Source organism: Babylonia areolata, chromosome 8 (genome assembly GCF_041734735.1).
Source record: "Babylonia areolata isolate BAREFJ2019XMU chromosome 8, ASM4173473v1, whole genome shotgun sequence".
Taxonomy (NCBI): domain Eukaryota; kingdom Metazoa; phylum Mollusca; class Gastropoda; order Neogastropoda; family Buccinidae; genus Babylonia; species Babylonia areolata.
Genome location: NC_134883.1, coordinates 45,419,401 through 45,444,948, shown reverse-complemented (window position 1 = coordinate 45,444,948; position 25,548 = coordinate 45,419,401). Strand labels below are relative to the sequence as shown.

Below are 25,548 nucleotides of genomic sequence, written 5' to 3'. Positions count from 1 at the left end.
AAAAAAAAAACGTGGTGGAAGGTATGAACTTTAGGCAGCTCATCACTAGGTAATCCCGTATAATGCTAGTTCCGTTTTGATGGGACTAGAATTATACGGGATTACCTGAAAGTCTCTGAAAGTCTCTCTGAAAGCGTTTTATATCAACCCTGACTCCTGGGAGGAATCTGCAGTGGACCGTGACAAATGGCGCGCTGCTGTGCACAAAGGCGCCAAGTTGTGCGAGGCCAACAGGACTGCTGCAGCTGTTCAGAAGAGGTAGGCCAGAAAGTCACGGGCAAACAAGCTCCCTGACAATGATATGCCTGTCTTTGTCTGCCCCAACTGTCAGCGAACATTTCGTGCGCAGATTGGACTATTCAGCCATCTGCGCACTCACAGATAGATTCATGAGCATCCCCTCCCACCCCACCCACCACCACCACCCTTCCCCCATCCCCCAGCTGGATGACAACGATGGTCATCATCGATCTCGATGGACACACTACTACTACTAGTTCCGTTTTGATGGGAAAAGTGAAACATAAGGAGGACCAGGAGCCCAATTTCCAACAAGTCCATAGAATTCCATGTGGTACTTAGGAGACAGAAAAAGAAGAGAGAAACAGCAACACAAACACAAATATATAGCTTAGTATTCTTTTATTTCTTTTCTCCCCTTTTTCCCCAATCACAAACACATTTCTCTGATGAGAAAGTAGATTTGTTCATAGTCTCTTGATAAAGCGTTGATTATTATCTAAAAAGAAAACCAAAAAAAGCGAAATATGTGGTTGAAAATAAAGTTCGCAAGTGCAAAACAAATATAGGCCCATGCACCATTTGGAATGATCATTTGTGGTTTAATAATATAACCAAAAAAATGGATGAGTTTTATTTTGTTTTATAGAACTCAAGCGAGGGCGTACACACACACACACACACACACACACACACACACACAGACAATGGGTGGACGGACGAACAAACGAACAAACAAACATACAGATATATCAGCATGTAGATGACTTGAAAAATGGCCGTTCGTGTAATCATGTCAAGATCCCAATGAGACACAGAGTATGACTTCACAAATTTCCTAAGAAATTAACCGTTTGTTTGAGCTGCATTTTTTTTTTTTTTTTTTTTTTTTTTTTTTTTTAAATCAGCTCAAACGGAGAAACATAAACTCGGATGATTATTTTCGGCACAAAATGCAACATGAATCATACAAAATGTCATCAGTGATAAGAAACTCTAGGGAGAGCTGGACAGTACAAGGTCTTCAAAGAAAAAGCCCTTGTATTGTCCAGCTCTCTCTAGAGTTTCATCGTACTATATTGCTGATGAAAAAAAAAAAAAAAAAAAAAAAAACCCACATGAATTTCACCGAGAAACCAACTTACACCGTGGTAAAAAAAAAAAAAAAAAAAAAAAATAGACACAAGTCTGAGATGACCTGTTTATGTATTAATTCATCATTGTTGCTTATCGCTCAGCCGACCACAAAGGGCCATAATTATCAGTTCTGAACAACTAAAATGTGGATCATGCAGAACTTGAAGAGAGAGAGAGAGAGAGAGAGAGAGAGAGAGAGAGAGAAAAGAATATTAGGCACAAGTACATTCATATTCATGCACAAAAACCTAGAGCATGTCTCTGTATGTTGCTTTCACCGGGTATGTTCTGGTCTTTGGGAATATGCAGTGGTGTAGCAAGGATGAGTGAATGAACAATGGTTATATTTGTATTTGTATTCCTCTTTTTATCACAACAGATTTCTCTGTGTGAAATTCGGGCTGCTCTCCCCGGGGAGAGCGCGTCGCTATAATACAGCGCCACCCTTTTTTTTTTTTTTTTTTTTCTTGATGAAGTGGATTTTTCTATAGAATTTTTGCCAGGAACAACCCTTTTGTTGCCGTGGGTTCTTTTACGTGCGCTAAGTGCATGCTAGCACACGGGACCTCGGTTTATCGTCTCATCCGAATGACTAGCGTCCAGACCACCACTCAAGGTCTAGTGGAGGGGGAGAAAATATCGGCGGCTGAGCCGTGATTCGAACCAGCGCGCTCAGATTCTCTCGCTTTCTAAGCGGACGCGTTACCTCTGGGCCATCACTCCAATATGCAGTGGTCTGCAAGGATGAGTGAATGAACAATAGGTAATATGTAGTGGTGTGCAAGGATGTGTGAATGAACAATGGCAATATGCAGCGGTGTGCAAGGATGTGTGAATGAACAATGGCAATATGCAGCGGTGTGCAAGGATGTGTGAATGAACAATGGTAATATGCAGCGGTGTGCAAGGATGTGTGAATGAACAATAGTAATATGCAGTGGTCTGCAAGGATGTGTAAATGAACAATGGTAATGTGATGTGGTGTGAAAGGATGTGTGAATGAACAATATTAATATGCTGTGGCGTGCAAGGATGTGTAAATGAACAATGGTAATATGCAGTGGTGTGCAAGGATGTGTGAATGAACGATGGTAATATGCAGCGGCGTGCAAGGATGTGTAAATGAACAATGGTAATATACAGTGGTTTGCAAGGATGTGTAAATGAAAAATGGTAATATGCAGTGGTTTGGAAGGATGTGTGAATGAACAATGGTAATATGCAGCGGTGTGCAAGGATGAGTGAATGAACAATGGTAATATACAGTGGTTTGCAAGGATGTGTAAATGAAAAATGGTAATATGCAGTGGTTTGGAAGGATGTGTGAATGAACAATGGTAATATGCAGCGGTGTGCAAGGATGAGTGAATGAACAATGGTAATATACAGTGGTCTGCAAGGATGTGTGAATGAACAATGGTAATATGCAGCGGTGTGCAAGGATGTGTGAATGAACAATGGTAATATGCAGTGGTCTGCAAGGATGTGTGAATGAACAATGGTAATATGCAGTGGTCTGCAAGGATGTGTGAATGAACAATGGTAATATGCAGTGGTCTGCAAGGATGTGTGAATGAACAATGGTAATATGCAGCGGTGTGCAAGGATGTGTGAATGAACAATGGTAATATTCAGCGGTGTGCAAGGATGAATGAATGAACAATGGTAATATGCAGTGGTCTGCAAGGATGAGTGAATGAACAATAGGTAATATGTAGTGGTCTGCAAGGATGTGTGAATGAACAATGGCAATATGCAGCGGTGTGCAAGGATGTGTGAATGAACAATGGTAATATACAGCGGCGTGCAAGGATGAATGAATGAACAATGGTAATATGCAGCGGTGTGCAAGGATGAGTGAATGAACGATGGTAATATGCAGTGGTCTGCAAGGATGTGTAAATGAACAATGGTAATGTGCAGCGGTGTGCAAGGATGTGTGAATGAACAATATTAATATGCTGTGGTCTGCAAGGATGTGTAAATGAACAATGGTAATGTGCTGTGGTCTGCAAGGATGTGTGAATGAACAATGGTAATATGCAGTGGTCTGTAAGGATGTGTAAATGAACGATGGTAATATGCAGCGTTGTGCAAGGATGTGTGAATGAACAATGGTAATATGCAACGGTGTGCAAGGATGAGTGAATGAACGATGGTAATATGCAGCGTTGTGCAAGGATGTGTAAATGAACGATGGTAATATGCAGCGTTGTGCAAGGATGTGTGAATGAACAATGGTAATATGCAGTGGTCTGCAAGGATGTGTGAATGAACAATGGTAATATGCAGCGGTGTGCAAGGATGTGTGAATGAACAATGGTAATATTCAGCGGTGTGCAAGGATGAATGAATGAACAATGGTAATATGCAGTGGTCTGCAAGGATGAGTGAATGAACAATAGGTAATATGTAGTGGTCTGCAAGGATGTGTGAATGAACAATGGCAATATGCAGCGGTGTGCAAGGATGTGTGAATGAACAATGGTAATATACAGCGGCGTGCAAGGATGAATGAATGAACAATGGTAATATGCAGCGGTGTGCAAGGATGAGTGAATGAACGATGGTAATATGCAGTGGTCTGCAAGGATGTGTAAATGAACAATGGTAATGTGCAGCGGTGTGCAAGGATGTGTGAATGAACAATATTAATATGCTGTGGTCTGCAAGGATGTGTAAATGAACAATGGTAATGTGCTGTGGTCTGCAAGGATGTGTGAATGAACAATGGTAATATGCAGTGGTCTGTAAGGATGTGTAAATGAACGATGGTAATATGCAGCGTTGTGCAAGGATGTGTGAATGAACAATGGTAATATGCAACGGTGTGCAAGGATGAGTGAATGAACGATGGTAATATGCAGCGTTGTGCAAGGATGTGTAAATGAACGATGGTAATATGCAGCGTTGTGCAAGGATGTGTGAATGAACAATGGTAATATGCAACGGTGTGCAAGGATGTGTGAATGAACAATGGTAATATGCAGCGGTGTGCAAGGATGTGTGAATGAACAATGGTAATATGCAGCGGTGTGCAAGGATGAGTGAATGAACAATGTTAATATGCAGCGGTGTGCAAGGATGTGTAAATGAACAATGGTAATATGCAACGGTGTGCAAGGATGTGTGAATGAACAATGGTAATATGCAGTGGTCTGCAAGGATGTGTAAATGAACAATGGTAATGTGCTGTGGTGTGCAAGGATGTGTGAATGAACAATAGTAATATGCTGTGGTGTGCAAGGATGAGAAATTGAACAGCCACATAAGTTCCTAAATCTTTGAACATTGGCGCAATAATTAATCTGTCTTTCTGTATGCATAGATGGTGTCTTTAAGACAAAAAAAACTTGTTTGGAAAGACTGTAAGCATAGATCTATGCATACAGTCTTTCCAAACAAGTTTTTTTTTCTTCTTAAAGACACTGAAATGATGTATTTGATGAACCATTTTGCGTAATTTTCATTCTCCTTTTGTGTGTGTATGTGTAACAAAATTAGAAACATTATGTTATATACGGAAAAAAAATCAGTGGAACGAAAACTGAAATTAAAATGTTTATCAAAATCACAACATCATGTCTTAAACAGAAAAAAAAAATCAAACAGAACATGATACCATACCAAAATGGAGTCGAACGTCAGTGTCGTCAACACAGAAAGATTCCCAGGGGTTTTTTTTCTGTTTTAGAAAGTGGCATTCAATGTACAACTAGTTCACATGACATGATCGCTGTTCGCATATTTGCTGCAGTTTGTCTGGTAACTTGACATATACTCTCTCTCTCTCTCTCTCTCTCTCTCTCTCTGTCTCTCTCTCTCTCTCTCTCTCTCTCTCTGTCTCTGTCTCTCTCCTACAAAGCATTTAAAAGACGATGTTCATACGTAACATAATAATCTGAAAACGTTTTTGTTATGTTCATATATATACACCCCCATTCTGAGGGGCCATGGCCTTATGATTAACCTCCCCCCCCCCTCTCTCTCTCTCTCTCTTCCCCCTGTGGGTGAGGGCAGCATGTTTAAAAAAAATGTGGGTTTTTTTTTTTTTTTAAAAGCTGCAATGGCTTTCGTTCAACCCTTGTTAATTATAAACAATTTGGACTTGATTTTGTCCCACTTTTCTCTCCCTCTCCCATTGCGTTCAATCAAAACATCCCTTCCGGCTTCCCTAACAACCCCTAAAAGCTCACCCCCACCACAGGCGTGTTTGTTCTCGTATTTTCATTTTATTTCATTCCTCTGTGTGTGTGTGTGTGTGTGTGTGTGTGTGTTGTTGACGCTAGTTAGGAAAATTTCCCGCCAGACACGCTAGAAAAGTGCGTTTCCTTTTTTTTTTTCTCTCGTTTTTTTTTTTTCTCTCGCTGTTTTCCCCCCACACACACCTCCTGACAAGAACGGTGGATCGAGGTTCCAGCTAGAAAATGCGGGGTTGGTATACGATTCAAAACATCTTTGCCGGTGAGGCAAAGATAAAAAAAATTCTAACTTGCCGCCTCGCGCCCAGTTTTCTTTGCGCGTGTTATTGCTCTCTCTCTCTCTCTCTCTCTCTCGTCACTGAAGCTTGTTCGCGAATAAGGAATGATAACGTCTCAGTCTTCACACACACACACACACACACGCACACACTCACACTTACTACACACACACAACACACACACACACAACAGCCCACCTCCCCACACCCCCCTCTTCCTCCACCTCACCGCACAGAAAACACAAAACCGGGCAGCTGTCCCTCGGACACCGTCGCACCAAAAAAATCTTCACACACACACACACACACGCACACGCACACGCACACAGACACACACTACAGACTTTCTTCCACCCCTCACCCCACCCTCCCACCACCCCCATATCGCACAGAACACACACACACACACACACACACACACACACACACACACAGAATTACAGCCAAGGCTGGCCAAATTTCTCCACGAATGTTTCTCTTCTTAATAAGCCTTATAAACTTTAAAGTTTAATGACAGTTAAAAAAAAATATAGGCTGTTTCTCTTAATATGCTCACGTTTATGTTTTATTGTGTCTTATAAACTTTCAGGTTTAATGACAATTTTTCAAAAAATTCTAGACTTTTCTCTATTCTATTCACACACACACAGAGAGAGAGAGAGAGAGAGAGAGAGAGAGAGAGAGAGAGAGAGAGAGAGAGAGAGAGATACAGCCAAGGCTGGCCAAATTTGTTCGCGAATGTTTCTCTTCTTAATATGCTCACGTTTATGTTTTATTGTGTCTTATAAACTTTAAGGTTTAATGACAATTAAAAAAAATATTCTAGTCTTTTCTCTATTCTAATCACACACACACACACACACACACACACACACACACACAGTATTACAGCCAAGGCTGGCCAAATTTGTTCACGAATGTTTCTCTTCTTAATATGCTTACGTTTATGTTTTATTGTGTCTTATAAACTTTAAAGTTTAATGACAGTTCAAAATATATTCAACTCTTTTCTCTGTTCTATTCACACACACACACACACACACACACACACACAGAGAATTACAGCCAAGGCTGGCCAAATTTGTTCACGAATGTTTCTCTTCTTAATATGCTCACGTCTATGTTTTATTGTGCCTTATAAACTTTAAAGTTTAATGACAGTTCAAAATATATTCAACTCTTTTCTCTGTTCTATTCACACACACACACACACACACACACACAGAATTACAGCCAAGGCTGGCCAAATTTGTTCACGAATGTTTCTCTTCTTAATATGCCCACGTTTATGTTTTATTGTGTCTTATAGACCTTTAAGGTTTAATGACAATTTTAAAAAAAATATTCTAGTCTTTTCTCTATTCTGTTCACACAGAGAGAGAGAGAGAGAGAGAGAGAGAGAATTACAGCCAAGGCTGGCGAAATTTGTTCACGAATGTTTCTCTTCTTAATATGCTCACGTCTAATGACGTTTAATGACAATTTTTCAAAAAATTCTAGTCTTTTCTCTATTCTATTCACACACACACACACACAGAGAGAGAGAGAGAGAGAATTACAGCCAAGGCTGGCAGAATTTGTTCACGAATGTTTCTCTTCTTAATATGCTCACGTTTATGTTTTATTGTGTCTTATAAACTTTTAAGGTTTAATGACAATTAAAAAAAATATTCTAGTCTTTTCTCTATTCTAATCACACACACACACACACACACACACAGAATTACAGCCATGGCTGGCCAAATTTGTTCACGAATGTTTCTCTTCTTAATATGCTCACGTCTATGTTTTATTGTGCCTTATAAACTTTAAAGTTTAATGACAGTTCAAAATATATTCAACTCTTTTCTCTATTCTATTCACACACACACACACACACACACACACACACACACACACTACAGCCCCACCACCCTCACCACACAGAAAACACAAAACTGGGCAGCTGCCCCTCCGACACCGTCGTCCCGTTCAGCTTGACCTGCGCGTCCCGGAAGCGGAAGGTGACGTCATCGCAGGCCACCACCGTGCCCATGCCGTCACTTCCGCCGAAGCAGGCCGCCATGTTGGCCTGCAGCACCAGCGTGTAGCTGACGTCAGCGAGGAAGGGGGCCGGGGGGTTGACGGGGATGGTGAGGGTTTTGAGGGCGTCCACGCGCCTCTGGAAGACGTGGGTGTGCTGGTACTCGGGGATGCGGTTGTAGATGTCGATCTCGCCCAGTTGCAGGAAGGAGAAGCGGACGTTGGCCTGCTGCTCTTCTCTGGTGGTCGGGGAAATAGTACGCACGCACGCACAGCACGCACGCACGCACGCACGCACGCACGCACACACACACACACACACACACACACACACACACACAACGCACACGCACACCACAAAATAATAAGATGATTTTAGGGAGAGAGAGAAAAAAAAAACTAGCAGAAGGAGGATGATCTTTAAAACGAAAAGAAGAAACGAATAGCAGGAGCAGGAAGAGAGGAAGGGAATGAAGAAGAGGAACAAGAACAAGAAGAGGAAGAAAAACAAGAAGGACAAGAGCAAGAAGAGGAATAAGAACAAGAAGACCAAGAACAAGGAGAGGAATAAGAAAAAGGACAAGAAGAACAAGAACAAGAAGAGGAAGAAGAACAAGAAGACCAAGAACAAGAACAAGAAGAACAAGATCAAGAAGAGGAAGAAGAACAAGGACAAGAAGAACAAGATCAAGAAGAGGAAGAAGAACAAGGACAAGAAGAACAAGATCAAGAAGAGGAAGAAGAACAAGGACAAGAAGAACAAGATCAAGAAGAGGAAGAAGAACAAGGACAAGAAGAACAAGATCAAGAAGAGGAAGAAGAACAAGGACAAGAAGAACAAGATCAAGAAGAGGAAGAAGAACAAGGACAAGAAGAACAAGATCAAGAAGAGGAAGAAGAACAAGGACAAGAAGAACAAGATCAAGAAGAGGAAGAAGAACAAGGACAAGAAGAACAAGAACAAGACGAACAAGAACAAAAAAGAGGAATAAGAAGAACAAGAACAAGAAGAGGAAGATGAACAAGAAGGACCAGAAGAACAAGAACAAGAAGAGACAAAAGAACAAGGACAAGAACAAGAAGAGGAAGAAGAACAAGAAGAACAAGAAGAACAAAACCAAGAACAAGAAGAAGTACAAGAAGAAGAAATCATAATAATAATATGATGATACGAAGAATAAGAAAAAAAATAACGATAGCAAAAACAACAACAGCAATTATTATTATCATTATTATTATTATTATTATTATCATAAAAGAAATGTGAACCATGCATGAGAGTACTGTCTGTCTGATTGCTTGCCTGCCTGCCTGCCTGCCTGCCTGTCTGTCTGTCTGTCTGTCCAGGATGAAGGGGCCAGACACCAGAGGGTACCACACAGACACACCTTCGTGTCAGTGTCTTCTGAACGTGTTTTTTGTTTTCGGTTTGTTTGTTTGTTTGTTTTGTTGTTGTTGTTGTTTGTTTGTTTGTTTGTGTTTTTGTTTTCACGATTGAGTGTGAAATCCATCCAACATGACGTTTCGAAATAAACAGGAAGCCTTACTGTTTCAGAGTCAATTACCATCGACCAAGAAGATTGATGGACACGAGGAAAACTATAAATTTCAAGTGCGTAAAAAGTTCAAACTAAATGTGAACAAAAAAAATCATCCAGAAAATCTCGAACAATATGAATCCTTAACCTGGACAAAATTGCAGATGATAAAAATGGGATTTTCTAATTCGAAATGTTCAAAATAAGAAGAAATGGAAAAAAATGCTTTCTTTTTTTGATTCTTGGTGAACTCAATTCTTCAGGTAAAAAAACAAAAGAATGCTTTTTTGAATCTTTTCACCACCGCCTCCACACACTGAGCGCTCCATCCGATAGAATCTGTTTGGGGGGGGGGGGGTTCTCAACAATCTGACTTGCAAATTGTTACATACTTTTTTGTAACAAAACATAGACTTGTGTTGGTGCACTTAATGTCAGCGCTTCTCTATGTGTGCGCAAGAGGGGAGGGGTAGGGGGTGGGGTGGGTGGTGTGTGTGTGTGTGCGTGTGTGTGTGTGTGTGCCTGTGTGTATGTGTGTGTCCTTGTCGGTGTGTGTCTGTGTGTGTGTATGTATGTATGTGTGTGTGTGTGTGTGTGTGTGTGTGTGTGTGTGTCGGGGTGTGTGTGTGTGTTTGTGTCGGTGTGTGTGTGTGTCTGTGTCTGTGTGTGGTGTGAGTGAGTGCATGTGTGCGCTTGCATTTGTGAATGTATGTGTGTGTGAATATGCGTGCGTGTGTGTGTATGCGTGCGAGCGACAGACACACACACATACACAGAGAGAGAGAGAGAGAGAGAGAGAAAGGACGGACAGGATGGACAGGGTGGACAGGGTGGAGCACCATATCAATGTCAGTTCCATGACAGTCTCTCTTGTGTCTGGAGTCTCTCTCTGAACGTTACAACTGACCTACAAGGCGCCCGTGGCGGAATCGGTCCGACGTTGGACTCCTGGCCCTGTGTTCACCAGTGATCTGGGTTCAAAGACACCGTTTCGTTATGGCGTGGAGCTCTTAGGAAGAAGCACACCACCCGGGTATGAAAGGGTACCTCGATATTCCTCACCCCACCAGGGTATGAATGGGTGGCTCGATATTCCTCGCCCCACCCGGGTTTGAATGGGTTCCGCGATATTCCTCACTCCAACCGGATATGAATGGGTGGCTCGATATTCCACCCGGGTATGAATGGGTACCTCGACCACCCGGGTATAAATGGGTACCTCGATATTCCTCACTCCACCCGGATATGAATGGGCACCTCGATATTCCACCCGGGTATAAATGGGTACCTCAATATTCCTCACTCCACCCGGATATGAATGGGTACCTCGATATTCTACCCAGGTATGAATGGGTACCTCGATATTCCTCACTCCACCCGGGTAGGAAGGGGTATCTGACTTCGGATCGGGAAGATTGAAAACAGCGGGTAGGAGACGATTGTGCCCCTCCTTCCTATTCTGACCCCCAGACACAGTGGATATGAATTTGTATTTGTATTTCTTTTTATCACAACAAATTTCTCTGTGTGAACTTCGGGCTGCTCTCCCCAGGGAGAGTGTGTCACTACACTGACAGCGCTACCCTTTTTTTTTTCCCCTGTGTGCAGTTTTATTTGTTTTTCCTATTGAAGTGGATTTTTCTTCAGAATTTTGCCAGGAACAACCCTTTTGTTGCCGTGGGCTCTTTTACGTGCGCTAAGTGCATGCTGCACACGGGACCTCGGTTTATCGTCTCATTCGAATGACTAGCGTCCAGACCACCACTCAGGGTCTAGTGGAGGGGGGGAGAAAATATCGGCGGCTGAGCCGTGATTCGAACCAGCGCACTCAGATTCTCTCGCTTCCTATGCGGACGCGTTACCTCTAGGCCGTCACTCCACATATCGAATTCACTGCACAGCTGGCAAAGGGCAATGGAACCTTTAACTATTTTTTGTTGTTGTTGTTGTTGTTAAACTACCATCATCATCGTTCTTGTTGTTTGCGACAGTGTCTTACCTGGTGCAGGAGAAGATGCTGATGGCGTGGATCATGAAATCCCGGTCACAGGTGAAGGTAATGGCAGCCGTCCATTCCGCCGATTGGCTGCTGCACCGAACACGTGACGTGTTCTGTAACATTTCAACAGACCGGGCTATACTTTTCAAACTGATCATCTGTCTAAATGCAAGTTTCTAGAACAAAGAAACAAACAAACAAAAACACGAGGGGGTGGGGTGGGAGAAAAGGAAACGAAAAGGAAATAAAGAAAAGAAAAGAAAAACGGGCGCGCATGAACACAAGCATGCACATGAAAAGCAACCTCTCTCTCTCTCACACACACACACACACACACACACACACACACACACTTTTACCACAAGGAATTGTTACCTACATTAACATATCACACCCAGTTACCCAGACAAATAACCAGACAGGAAACAAAAGCGTAAAAATCTTCATCCATACACCATGGGGGAGAGTGTCAGATTTTTTGGAAATATGGTTGCAAACAGCATCCATGGAGACACTTTTGTGGTTTTAATTAACAGACATGCCTCCATGAGTCATGTCATCACGGAAACTCTCCAGCTGCACTCTGTTCCACTCTACTGCTACATACAGACACACCATTTTCACCCCCTCCACCACCCACCTGTGTGGTGTGATGGCCTACAGGTAACGCGTCCGCCCAGGAAGCGAAAGAATCTGAGCGCGCTGGTTCGAATCCCACAGTCGCCAGAATTGTTTTTCTCCCCCTCCACTAGACCTTGAGTGGTAGTCTGGACGCTAGTCACTCGAATGAGACAATAAACCAAGGTTCCGTGTGCAGCGTGCATTTAGCACACGTAAAAGAACCCACGGCAACACAGGTTGTTCCTGGCAACATTCTGTAGGAACACAAATAAAATTGTAGGCAAAATAATACAACACAGTACAGTACAGAACAACACATTACAACACAGTACAGTACAGTACAACACAATACAATACAACACAACACAGTACAGTACAGCACAGCACAATACAGCACAGTACAATGCAACACAACACAACGCAATACAATGCAATATAACCCAACCCCACCCAACCCAAAACAACACAACACAACCAACGACAACACCAACACAACACAACCACCAATAATAATAATAATAATAATGGTATTTATATAGCGCTGAATCTTGTGCAGAGACAAATCAAAGCGCTTTCGCACCAGTCATTCACACGCATGCATAACTCAAACTGTAGAAACTAAAGACAAGGAAGGGCAGGCAAGGGAGGCTCTTTTGGGAAGAGGTGGGTTTTAAGGCTAGACTTGAAAGAGCTGAGTGTGGAGACTTGACGAAGCGAAACAACAACACAATCACCTGAAACCTGCATAGAACCCGCTGACGACCCTGAGCCACGAAAGGATCAGCCGTTGGGCGGCTCCTGTCCTTGTAGCCCATCACGGCCTTCTCCTCCGCCGGCGTCAGCACCCCCACGGGGAACACCCTCTCCCGCAGCACCCTGGCGGTCATGGCCGGGAAGCGGATGAGGTGCAGCAGCCCTCCCAGCTCCTGCCGGACGCTACTGGCGTCGATGGCCTCCTGCTTCTTCTCCAGGGACACCTCGGCCCAGGCCAGGGCCGTCTTGAAGAGGGCGTGCTCGCCCACCTCCAGGGCGTCCTCGGAGAGAAGCCGCTCCAGGCATCCCCTGTTTGGGGGGAAGATGGGGCGAAAGAGAGTATAGCGTGGGTAAGTGCGTCGTGTTATCATGTCCACGAAAGACAAAGAAGAGTCGAGACAAACATCCGCTGTTGGGAAGAGGGACTGAGAATGCGACATAGTTGAGTATATCAATCATGTTATCAAGTCCAGAATAGAACAAATATTCATGATTTACTAACACACACACACACACACACACACACACACACACACACACACACACACATACGCACTTGAAGTTGTGTACCTTGTGAATGGAGAGAGTTACCACTCTTTACTATTTGTTAATCATTTCATCTCCTAGCCTCATTATTTGTTAATTTCCAGTTGAAAAACCACCGAGGCAACTATGTGTTTGTTCTGCATTGTCCTGTGTGGCTTGGTCAGGATTAAAGAGGCTATGCTAGTCTTGAATAAAAGCTAATTTGTGTTCGCACATTTCTTCTGTCTTTGCTGCTGTGTGCACATGTCAAATGACTGGTTTAAGGACAGGTCCAGCGCTTCCTTTTTTTGAGGAAGTGTCTGGGTTTGTTCCAATGTACCTTTTATTTACCTGTGTGCTAGCTGAATCGGCAGCGTAAGCAGCAGACTTGGAGTTGTGTACCTTGTGTATGGAGAGAGTTACCACTCTTTCCTATTTGTACTGAAAGAAGCCCTGGCATCCCTGAGGGGCGGTGTGTAGGGTAGAGTGGGGAGATATAACTGAGCTTTCTCCCCGGAGAACAAACACAGGGAAAATCTTCGGGCATTACAGAACGCTCCCCAGATGACGTTAGCTTTATCAGGTTTGTCTGGCGTGTGCCAAAGACGATGCGACTTCACACAGCTTGATGGTAACGCCTCCTGGAAACGCGGACTTACTGAACTTCTGATGACAGACAAGGACACAACGGGAACAGTGGGTGAGGAGAGAGGGTGAGGTGGGGGTAGTGTGGGAAATGGAGGATTAGGGGACACAGGGGAAATGACAAGAATTCTTATAGTCAAGCCATACCAATTCATACGACACCCAGAAGTGTTCGACTATGACCATCAGAACAGCAAAGGAGGTAACTACTGTCCCGACTATCTGGGTTGGAATTTGATTGGAGTGGAGAGTGTCTTGCCCAAGTTGCATCCCCACTCTCTCTGCCAAGAGGGCTTTAGGACAGTCGGGATTGGGGTGGTTCCCAAAGGCCAACTGGCCCCCAGTGTTGCAGCATCATAAAACGTTGACTCACAAAACTGTAGACGACAGACAGGGGCCCAATACAACGGGGAAAGTGGGTGGGGAGAGAGGGGTGAGGGGGTTAAGGGTATTGGGAGGAATAGGGGACAGAGAAAAACGACAAGAATCATTATGGTAAAGCCATACCAATATGTGGAGGCGCCGGGTTTGTTTTTGTTTTTGTTTTTTTCTCTCCTCAAGGCCTGACTAAAATCGCGTTGGGCTATGCTGCTGGTCAGGCATCTGCTTAGCAGATCTGGTGTGGCGTATATATGGATTTGACCGAACGTAGTGACGCCTCCTTAAGAATCTGAACTGACTGAACTGAACTGGGGGCGCTGTGGAAGAATCGGTGAGGCATTGTACCTCTGATCTGGTGTTCAACAGCGACCACTGTTCGAGGCCGAGGGAAAGGCACTTTACTCCGATCCTCCTCACTCCCACCCAAGTGTATATTGGTACCTGACTACAGTAGGGGAAGGTTTGAAGAGGGAGAACGATAAGACTCGACATATATATATATATATATATATATATATATATATATATATATATATATATATCCCAAGCATTCGAAACCAAGGGCTTGAGGAGACTACTACACATCTCCTACAAGGAGCACAAGACCAATGACTATGTGCGGAACCTGGTCAGCAACATTGTTGGGCCCCAAGAACCACTGCTGGCGACTGTCAAACGACGGAAGATGGCATGGTTTGGTCACGTCATACGACATAACACCCTCTCCAAAACCATCCTGCAAGGGACTGTAGAGGGAGGGCGCAGACGGGGGCGGCAGAGAAAGAGCTGGTCCGACAACGTCAAGGAATGGACCAAAATGACGCTGCCAGATCTCCTCACGACAGCTGCCAACAGAACGGCGTGGCGATCTATGACATCCTCCTCACGTCCCCCCAACGACCCCAGCGGTCTAGGGAATGAGTGAGTGAGTGACACACGGCCACACCCGGGTTCGTCCATCACAGTCCCAGCGTCGGCAGTCTGCAGGGAACCATGGATGTTAGGTCACCAGGAGGCCACACACCAGAATTTCAATTCACTGTCCTTATGGCCGTAAAAGACTATGCGTTTCCGGTGTCATTCGTCACGTTTCAAGATATGTTTACTTCTTTTCTTTTTCTTTTATTAACCTTGACTGCTGCAGTGTGAAAGTAAACAAATGATTAAATGATCTGAGTATGAAGACAGAATTCAGTTGATAAAGGGAAATTTGTGGACAATATAATAATAGTGAATAAACCAGTAAGGCAGAACAAAGAGAAAGAAAAAGACAGACAGACAGACAGAGAAAGAGAGAGAGAGAGGGGGGAGCAACGTTGCAAAACCCACTGACAAGCTATAACTAGGATGAAATCTCCAGACCCCAATTTTCCAGATGATGCTACAATTCATTTGAAAAGAGCTTCCGGCATCACTTCGGGGATATGACATTCACGGAATTTTACTTCCTTCACCCTTGTTTAGAAGGCTCTTTCTTTTTCAAAATGAAACATTTCATAACCAATTAAACACCACTGGGCAGATCGATAACGAACAGACTTAAAGACAGATGGACAGACGCTGACAGAGAGACAGAGAGAGAGAGAGTCTCTAACACACAGGGAGACAGAGACAGTGAGAAACAAAAATAAAAGATAGCGAGTGAGAGACACAGACAAACGCACAAAATCACAAACACACAAAATCACACACACACACACACACACACAAACCTACGCTCCTATCCACTCCAACCCCTTCCCAAGCCCCCCTCTCCACTCCACACACCCCCCCACCCCAGACCCCAAACCTCCAAACCCTACCCACACTCTGTTCCCGACACCCCCACAACACTATCACCCAAAACCCACACACCCCCACACCCCACACAAACCCACCCCCAAGCCCCCTCCACCTCGACTAGTCTGATCAATTTTTTTATCTAACCTGGAACAAACTCAATTACAATTTCAAATGAGACAGTTCAGTAGATTAATTCATGTGCATTAACATATAATGTATGACAGTCAGTCGTTTTCGACAATGACCATCAGAACAGCAGAGGCAACTGCTGTACCGATTATCTGGGCTCGAATTTGTTTATTGTGGAGAGTGTCTTGCCCCAATTGCATCCCCACTCTCTCGGACAAGAGGGTCTCAGGACAGTCGGCGTTGGGAATGGTTCCCAAAGACCAACTAGCCCCCAAGGCTGCAGCACTAAGAGCTAAGTTTGCCTCCTAGTTTGAAAGTCATAGTCCTTTCACAAGAGATTAAGCTGTATGTAGTAATTTCCCATTTAATCGGAGAAACCATTGATACAATACAGCTCTCACTTTGCTGTTGGCCCAAATGTAAACTTGTGTCAATCCGTGATCTAAGCTCATACATAGTCATTAGTCATTCGGATGAGACGATAAACCGAGGTCCCGTTTGCATCATGCACTTAGCGAACATAAAAGAACCCACGGCAACAAAAGGGTTGTTCCTGGCTAAATTTTGTAGAAAAATCCACGTCGATAGGAAAAACTAATAAAACTGCACGCAGGAAAAATTTTTTTTTTTTTTAAATGGGTGGCGCTGTAGTGTAGCGACGCGCTCTCCCTGGGAGAGAGCAGCCCGAATTTCACACAGAGAAATCTGTTGTGATAAAAAGAAATACAAATACAAACAAATACAAATAGTGGCCAAATTAACATATAATGATATATATCAATATTACGCCCCAAAACCACTAACACACACACACTCACCGACACAGATCATGAACGGCCACGCTCGCCAGGCACTCCCTCGCGTTCTCCCGGACGAACTCGAAGCTGGCCTCGTACAGCTCGTGCTCGTCGAAGCAGTGGGCCTGCTCCAGGATGGAGCACGCGTTGTCGCACGTGAGGCGCGCGTGCAGGAACTCCAGGCACTGCTGCACGAGCGGCTCCACGTCGTACTTGCGGCCCAGGTAGTGTAAAGGGGTGACGTTCTTCGGGGTCAGCAAGACCTCGTCCACGTACAGGAATCTGTTGTTGGTTATTTATAATGATGATGATGATGATGATGGTGATGGTGACGGTGATGGTGGTGGTGGTGGTAATGATGGTGATGATGGTGATGATGATGATGATGATGGTGGTGGTGGTGGTGGTGGTGGTGATGGTGATGGTGACGGTGGTGATGGTGATGGTAATGATGATGATGATGGTGGTGGTGATGGTGGTGGTGATGGTGGTGATGGTGACGGTGATGATGGTGATGGTGATGATGATGATGATGGTGATGATGATGATGATGATGTCGATGACGATGATGATGTTGATGACGATGATGATGCCTCGTCCACGTATAGGAATCTGTTAGTTGGTTTTGATGATGATAACTGAGAATGGTGATGGTGATGGTGGTGGTGGTGGTGATGATGATGATGACGATGATGATGATGATGATGCCTCGTCCACTTATACGAATCTGTTAGTTGCAATAATAAGGATGATGATGGTGGTGGTGGTGGTGATGATGATGACGATGATGGTAGTAGTAGCAGTAGCAGTAACAGTAGCAGTAGTAGTAGTAGGCGCAGAAGCAGCAGCAGTTGTAATGAGGAGGAGGAGGAGCAGAAGAAGAAGAAGAATGAGGAGAAGGAAGAATGAGGAGGAGGAAGAGGAGGAGGAGGAGGAGGAAGAGAAGAAGATTTATGCTTTGTTAAGTAGAAGTAGACAACCAAAAACCGACACTGAGAAAGAGAGGGGGTGGGGGGAAAGACAGACAAGACAGAGACACACATATAGACAAACACACAGAGAGAGACACAGACAGACAGACGTAAAGACAGTGGTGAGAGAGAGATAGAACGACAGACAGACAGACGGACGTGCAGACTGACAGCCCATGGCATATACGAACAAAGACTATCATTTTGGCCAAGTCACGGAATGGAATGGGAAGGTGGGTCTTTTGTGACGTATGCCTGCGAGGACACCCGCACCCACACAGCAGGGTGTGTGTTTCTTTCTGGGTGACACCGGTACTGATCACTTGGCAAGGGGTCGTTAACCTTCCGTGCTGAAGACACACAAAGCCACAACCTTCCCCCCTCCCCGCCTCGTCTTTATGACGTCTGTGCTGTTCAGTTGGGCGTAACTATTGAAATGAGAGAGAGAGAGAGAGAGAGAGAGAGAGGGTGTGAGAGGGACAGAGAGAGGGGGAGAGAGAGAGGGAGAGAGAGATGGTTTATTCATGTATAGGCCTTGGCCCCCTTTGAAAGGTTATGTGAAAAGAGAGACAGACAGGCAGACACAGAGAGAGAGAGAGAGAGAGAGAGAGAGAGAGAGAGAATATAACTGAACATTTCAATTTCCTCCTTTTTTAAAAAAATAAAATCAAAATAAGATGGCAAACCACTGAAATGAAAAAGAAAATCAAGATAAAACACTGTGCAGCAGAGGGTAACTGCTCAATGAATAGTCCCAGCACAGTAATTTTGAACTGAACTGATTTAAAAGCGATGCTGGCAGACCAGCTCACCACATCAGATTTATTATTCTGTCTTCGTCCATCAACTTCAAAGCCATATATACAAAACAAAATTACCTAACAGTTTAATTACACTAATAAAAATTAAAATACACGGAATATTGTTAAGAAGCAAAGCTAGATGGGCAGCGGAAGGAGAAAAAGTATCAAAATATTTTTGTAACCTTGAAAAGAGACATTATGTTAGCAAACAAACGTTTAAACTAGTATCTAAGAATGGTAGAAATTTATATAAGATTGAAGACATGCTGCAAGAAACGAAAGAGTATTTACGACAAATCATATGAGGAGCGGGAAGTAATAGATATTAAGTTAGAAAAGTACGTTAATAATTCGCCTAAACTAACAGCGACAGAAGCCAACGTGGTAGAAGGTAAATTCACTTTGAAAGAGGCATCACTAGCACTAAAAATATGAAAAATGGTAAAATCCCAGGAACAGATGGAATGACAGTTGATTTCTTTAATTTTTTTTCTGGAAACAGCTAGGTGGTTTTGTTGTACGATATTTAAATGAAGGGTCTGAGAAAAAAGAGATGTCCATTACACAGAGAGAAGGTATCATAATTTGCCTACCAAAAGGAGATAAACCCAGAGAATATGGAGAAATGGGCACTTTATAACTGTTTAATACAAGATTAAGCTATACAATGCTACCTTGGAATTTTGCCACTGAACATATGTTGTTTTGCTGTTGTGGACTTGTCAGTACCTAGAACTTAATTATATGCTTACCCTACACTTTCTAATGCACAAAACATAAATTCTGCATCTGTAAACCTTTGTCTGAATAAAACATACTGAAAAAAACTTGTTTATCTTGGTTTGCTGAATTTTTGTCTTCATAGAACTCAGATAATTAGTTCTGTTATCGTCATCATTAAAAAGGAAATAACATTTCAAACCGAAAGCAAATACGAAGGCAAGAAAACACTGCCGTTTTCGTGAAGAAACATCTGCCAGCGGAGGTAACTCCTAACTTTTTCCATCGCATGTTGTATTTCGTTGTTTATCTCCCGTGAGCTATGCAAACCCATTTATTTCAGTGTGTTGTTGTTGTTGTCGTTTTCCCTGACCTATTTCTTAGGAAATAACATTTCAAACCGAAAGCAAATACGAAGACAAGAAAACACATGCCATTTTCGTGAAGAAACATCTGCCAGCGGAGGTAACTCCTAACTTTTTTTTCCATCGCATGTTGTATTTCGTTGTTTATCTCCCGTGAGCTATGCAGACACATTTATTTCAGTGTGTTGTTGTTGTTGTTGTCGTTTTCCCTGACCTATTTCTTTCTTTTCTCTCAGGCCACCCCCAGTCCCTACTCCCTCTCCCCTCTTCCACTTTGCCTTCTCACTCCTACCTCCCCATCCTCTCCCTTATCATGTTTGTGTTTCTGCCGAGAAGCAGGTGGGCTTTTATAAAAGTGTGTTTGTTTTTTTTTTGTTTTCCAGGTGAACAATGACACACAACTCTTATCTATTATGTAGTTGACTGTGTTGTGTTGTGTTGTGGTGTGTTGTGGTGTGGTGTGGTGTGGTGTAGTGTGGTGTAGTGTGGTGTGGTATGGTGTTGTGTTGTGTCGTGTTGCGCTGTGTTGCTTTGTTTTGCATTATGTCATCATTCATTGTGTCGAAAGTGCGCCGCCACTGAGCAGCACTTCTCTCTCTCTCTGCAAGTGCATTAATACTTTTAACAATCACAGGAGATATTTCAACACAATGATGATGATGATGATGATGATTGACGACGATGACGATGAGCAGTAGAAGCAGCAGTATAGCAGTATTGTAGTTTATTATACTGTTTTAATTACTCTTTTGTCAAAACATATTTCTCTGTATGAAGTAGTAGTAGTTGTAAAAGTAGAAATGATGCATCGAATGAGAAGGGGGAGGAGAGAGAGAGAGAGAGAGCGGGCGAGGAGGGGGAGGGTGGGAGGGAGTCGGCAAACAACCAACCAAACACAGAAACACACACTGACACACACACACACACACACAAAAGACCTTACCCGCCACCCCCAAACCCCTCCCACACACACACACACATAGCTAAACCCTGTGCTTTCTATAGTAGGCAAGCCCCACTATATATATATATATATATATATATAGAGAGAGAGAGAGAGAGAGAGAGAGAGATAATAACACACACACACACACACACACACACACATATATATATATATATACTCACTCCAAAAACTGATGGAACACGTCCTCAGTGACCTCAGGGATGACGACGGGGCGGGTCTCCGCCAGGGGCCCACAGAACATCCGGTACAGCACGTCACTGCGCGAGACCAGCACGAAGCGGTGAGCCCCGACCAGCGCCCCGCCCTCGCCCACCACGAACATGACGTCACAGTGCAGCTGGCGGTTGAACATGACGCGGTTGCTCTCGATGACGGAGGGCGTGGACCTCTGCCACTGGGGGTCCTTGGCGGTGTCCCTGGAGGAGGCGTGGTCCCTGGTTAGTGGGGGTTTATTCTTACCATATATGTGTGTGTGTGTGTGTGTGTGTGTGTGTGTCGCGCGTGTGTGTGTGTGGAGTGATGGCCAACTAGAGGTAACGCGTCCGCCTAGGAAGCGCGAGAATCTGAACGTGCTGGTTCGAATCACGGCTCAGCCGCTGATATTTTCTCCCCCATCCACTAGACTTTGAGTGGTGGTCTGGACGCTAGACGTTCGGATGACGGAGACGATAAACCGAGGTCCCGTGTGCAGCATGCACTTAGCGCACGTAAAAGAACCCACGGCAACAAATCAGTTGTTCCTGGCAAAATTCTTTGGAAAAATCCACTTCGATAGGAAAAACAAATAAAACTGCACGCAGGAAAAAAAATAAATAAATAAAACAAAATAAAAATTGGGTGGCGCCGTAGTGTAGCGACGCGCTCTCCCTGGGGAGAGCAGCCCGAATTTCACACAGAGAAATCTGTTGTGATAAAAAGAAATACAAATACATATATATATATATATATATATTATATATATATATATATATATATAAGAAGGAGCTAGAAGAGTCTGTTTCAGTCTCAGTTTCTCAAGGAGGCGTCACTGCATTCGGAAAAATCCATATATACACTACACCACATCCGCAAGGCAGATGCCTGACGGCAGCCTTGAGTGCACGCAAATAATTATTCTTGTGTGCCTATCAGAGTGGATTTCTTTTTACATAATTTTGCCAGAGGACAGCACTCTCGTTGCCATGGGTTCTTTTTCAGTGCGCCAAGTGCGTGCTGCACTGCACACGGGACCTCGGTTTATCGTCTCATCCGTAAGACTATAGACGCTCAGTTTGATTTTTCCAGTCAAGCTTGGGAGAAAGGGCGAGAGCGGGATTCGAACCCACACCCTCACGGACTCTCTGTATTGACAGTTGAGCGTCTTAACCATTCTGTCACCTTCCTCCTGGAGCAGAAGATGAAGAAGAATTTATAAAACATTTATTCAAAAAATACGTTCTCTCACTCTCAGTTTAATACAGTCTTGTGAGTGTGTGTGATGAGTGATTCAAAAGAGTAGGCATGAGGGGCGGTGGTGGTGTGGGGGGGGGAGTGTTAAGGGGGTGGTGGTGGTATAGCTGTGGTGGTGCGCTTCGATTGGTTGAAAGATTGCCGCTGATTTTTATCCCTCTGACCCACTGTGTATTATAAATCAATTTTTAGTTTATTTCGTGTATTTCATATGAGTAATTCCCTTGACGATGTTTGTTTAATACATATGTATACACATATTTTGACTATGAATGTTCTTCTGTGTGTGTGTGTGTGTGTGTGTGTGTGTGTGTGTGTGTGTGTGTGTGTGTGTGTGTGTGTGTGTGTGTGTGTGTGTGTGTGTGTGTGAAGTAAAATAAATGACGTACAGAAGTGACGGGACCTCAAGGTTACATATACAAGTCCACAAAGACTGGTTAAGTGTTCATAATTTCTGCTTCCAGAATACAACATACATAAAGAACATCACACACTCTTCTTCTTCTTCTGCGTTCGTGGGCTGCAACTCCCACGTTCATTCGTATATACACGAGTGGGCTTTTACGTGTATGACCGTTTTTACCCCGCCATGTAGGCAGCCATACTCCGCTTTCGGGGGTGTGCATCCTGGGTATGTACTTGTTTCCATAACCCACCGAACGCTGACATGGATTACAGGATCTTTAACGTGCGTATTTAATCTTTTGCTTCCGTATACACACGAAGGGGGTTCAGGCACAAGCAGGTCTGCACATATGTTGACCTGGGAGATCGTAAAAATCTCCACCCTTTACCCACCAGGCGCCATCACCGAGATTCGAACCCGAGACCCTCAGATTGAAAGTCCAATGCTTTAACCATTTGGCTATTGCGCCCGCCGTCACACTCAAAATGACGTAAAAAATGAAATAAAATAAAATAAATGACGCACACACAGAAAAAAACTTTTCTTGAAAAAAAAAAAAAAGATTTCAATGCCACAAAGATAATTAATTATTATTAAATACCTGCGGTCTTTAGGGTCGTGGTGACGGCGAGCAGCAGAACTAGCCGACGAGCCCAGACTGGATACACTGCCCCGAACCGAGGACTGTGATGACCTCAGGGTGCCCGTGTCAGAGTATCCGTCATCCTCAATGTCATGGTGTCCGGGCCGGCTGCCGCGGCGGTGGGACGACTTCCGGCGAAAACTTTTACGGAGTCTGGATAGCATGGTGGCCATGGGAAATCTGAAATCACGGAAGTTTTGATTGTGGAGTTGATTTAGCATGGTGGGTATGGGAAATCTAATAAACACAGAAGTTTGATTGTGGGAGTTGATTTAGCATGGTGGTCATGGGAAATCTGAAATCACAGAAGTTTTGATTGTTGAGTTGATTTAACATGGTGGCCATGGGAAATCTGAAATCACAGGAGTTTGATTGTGGAGTGATTTAACATAGTGGGTATGGGAAATCTAATAAACACAGAAGTTTGATTGTGGGAGTTGATTCAGCATGGTGGCCATCGCGAAATCTGAAATTACAGAAGTTTGATTGTGGAGTTGATTTAGCATGGCGGCCATCGGGAAATCTGAAATCACAGAAGTTTTGATTGTGGAGTTGATTTTGCATGGTGGTCATGGGAAATCTGAAACCACGGAAGTTTTGATTGTGGGAGCTGATTTAACATGGTGGCCATGGGAAATCTGAAACCACAGAGGTTTTCATTGTGGTGTTGATTTAGCATGGTGGTCCTGGGAAATCTGAAATCACAGAAGTTTTGATTGTGGAGTTGATTTAACATGGTGGTCATGGAAAATCTAAAACAACACAGACGTGTGAATGTGGGAGATGATTCAGCATGGTGGCCATTGGGAAATCTGAAATCACGTAAGTTTTGATTGTGGAGTTGATTTAGCATTTGGGTGTGGGACATCAAAAAACCACAGTGGTTTGATTGTGGGAGTTGATCTAGCATGGTGGCCATGGACATCTGAAATCACAGACGTTTTAATTGTGGAGTTGATTTTACGACATACATACTGGCTAACGCCCTTAAGATTAAGTTGTTCAAGGCTGAGGTCTTGGTTCAGTGAAGGTTGTGCTCTTCAAGGGGGGCGGGTATAGGGTTTGAGGGGGAGGGTAAATCATGAGAAGTATGACCACATCAGACCCGTTTTTAACTCACTCATTACGGCCAGTCCTCTCTTCTCCTCTACACGGACCCCTCGGAAGTCCAGTGGGTGTCTGAATGACCCAACCTTTAGCTTCGTAATCAGAATTGTGGTATTCTTTGTCAACATTCACCTCTTCAATATAAGAGCCTTCCGCTTGCAATATTTTGATGATGGTAACTGGGGTGAAACGCTATTAACGTCGTCTCTTTCGCCGTTCGTATGGAGAGAGTTAATGGGGATTCAACTGGTTTCCTGTCTTCTGTTTAGGAAACCTACCCGTCACTTACTGCTCTCTATTATCTGTCTCTCAACTCCAGTACAGAAAATATCCCTCTCTACAACTCTACAAGCATAATAATCGGTTTTTTTGTTTGTTTGTTTTTTCACTCCCACAACTACTCTTCTTGCCCACTGAGGTCTGCTTCGTGGAACGATGAGTTTATTTTCGTTTCTTTGTTATTCGTTGTTTCTGTTTCAGAAAAGACAACCGAAAAACAAAAGAATAAAAATAAAACAAATTAAAGAAAAAAAGAAAAGAAAAGAAAAGAAACAGTACGAACCTAGGGCATTCAAACATACATAAACTTATGAACACCCCCCCCCCTCCACCCCCTTTTTTTCTTTCTGCTTATTTTTACAACAACACACACACCAAAACACACACACACACACACACACACACCAAAACACACACACACACACACACACACACACACACACACACACACACACACACACACACACACACAACTTTAAAACGTATGAACCCTGTGCAATAATAAATGTCCTCCCCATTTTCTCTAGTCACGTGACTGCCTGATAACAGCCAGACACAGCCAGATTTCACGCTGCAAAATGTCAGGCACTCGTTCACTGGGCTTTACCCAGTTTGGTAAAAGTTCACTTTACGTTGGCTTCACGCTCATTGCTCATTGCCAGCTGATGTGAAAGCCGGGTTGCAGCAGCAGTAGTAGAAGTAGCAGCAGTAGCAGCAACAATAACAGCAGTAGCAGCAGTTGTATTTAATTAAACAACAGCAGTATCTGGTAGTAGTAGGAGGAGGAGT

The 25,548-nt window shown here is 43.7% G+C and overlaps 1 protein-coding gene across 2 annotated transcripts in view; it reads right to left on the bottom strand.

Moving 5' to 3' along the window:
* Positions 1-656: 656 nt before the first annotated feature.
* Positions 657-25,548, bottom strand: part of LOC143284859 (BTB/POZ domain-containing protein 3-like) — a 33,674-nt gene continuing 8,782 nt past the window's right edge. For both annotated transcript variants that reach the window (XM_076591962.1, XM_076591963.1), the window contains exons 2-8: positions 23,332-23,553; positions 21,037-21,291; positions 17,071-17,331; positions 12,772-13,099; positions 11,417-11,529; positions 6,883-8,118; positions 657-6,696 (exon numbers count right to left, since the gene is read on the bottom strand). In XM_076591962.1, coding sequence (XP_076448077.1) covers positions 7,773-8,118; positions 11,417-11,529; positions 12,772-13,099; positions 17,071-17,331; positions 21,037-21,291; positions 23,332-23,546 — 1,518 coding nt within the window. In that variant the 5' untranslated portion in view covers positions 23,547-23,553 and the 3' untranslated portion in view covers positions 657-6,696; positions 6,883-7,772. The remainder of the gene's footprint in view (positions 6,697-6,882; positions 8,119-11,416; positions 11,530-12,771; positions 13,100-17,070; positions 17,332-21,036; positions 21,292-23,331; positions 23,554-25,548) is intronic.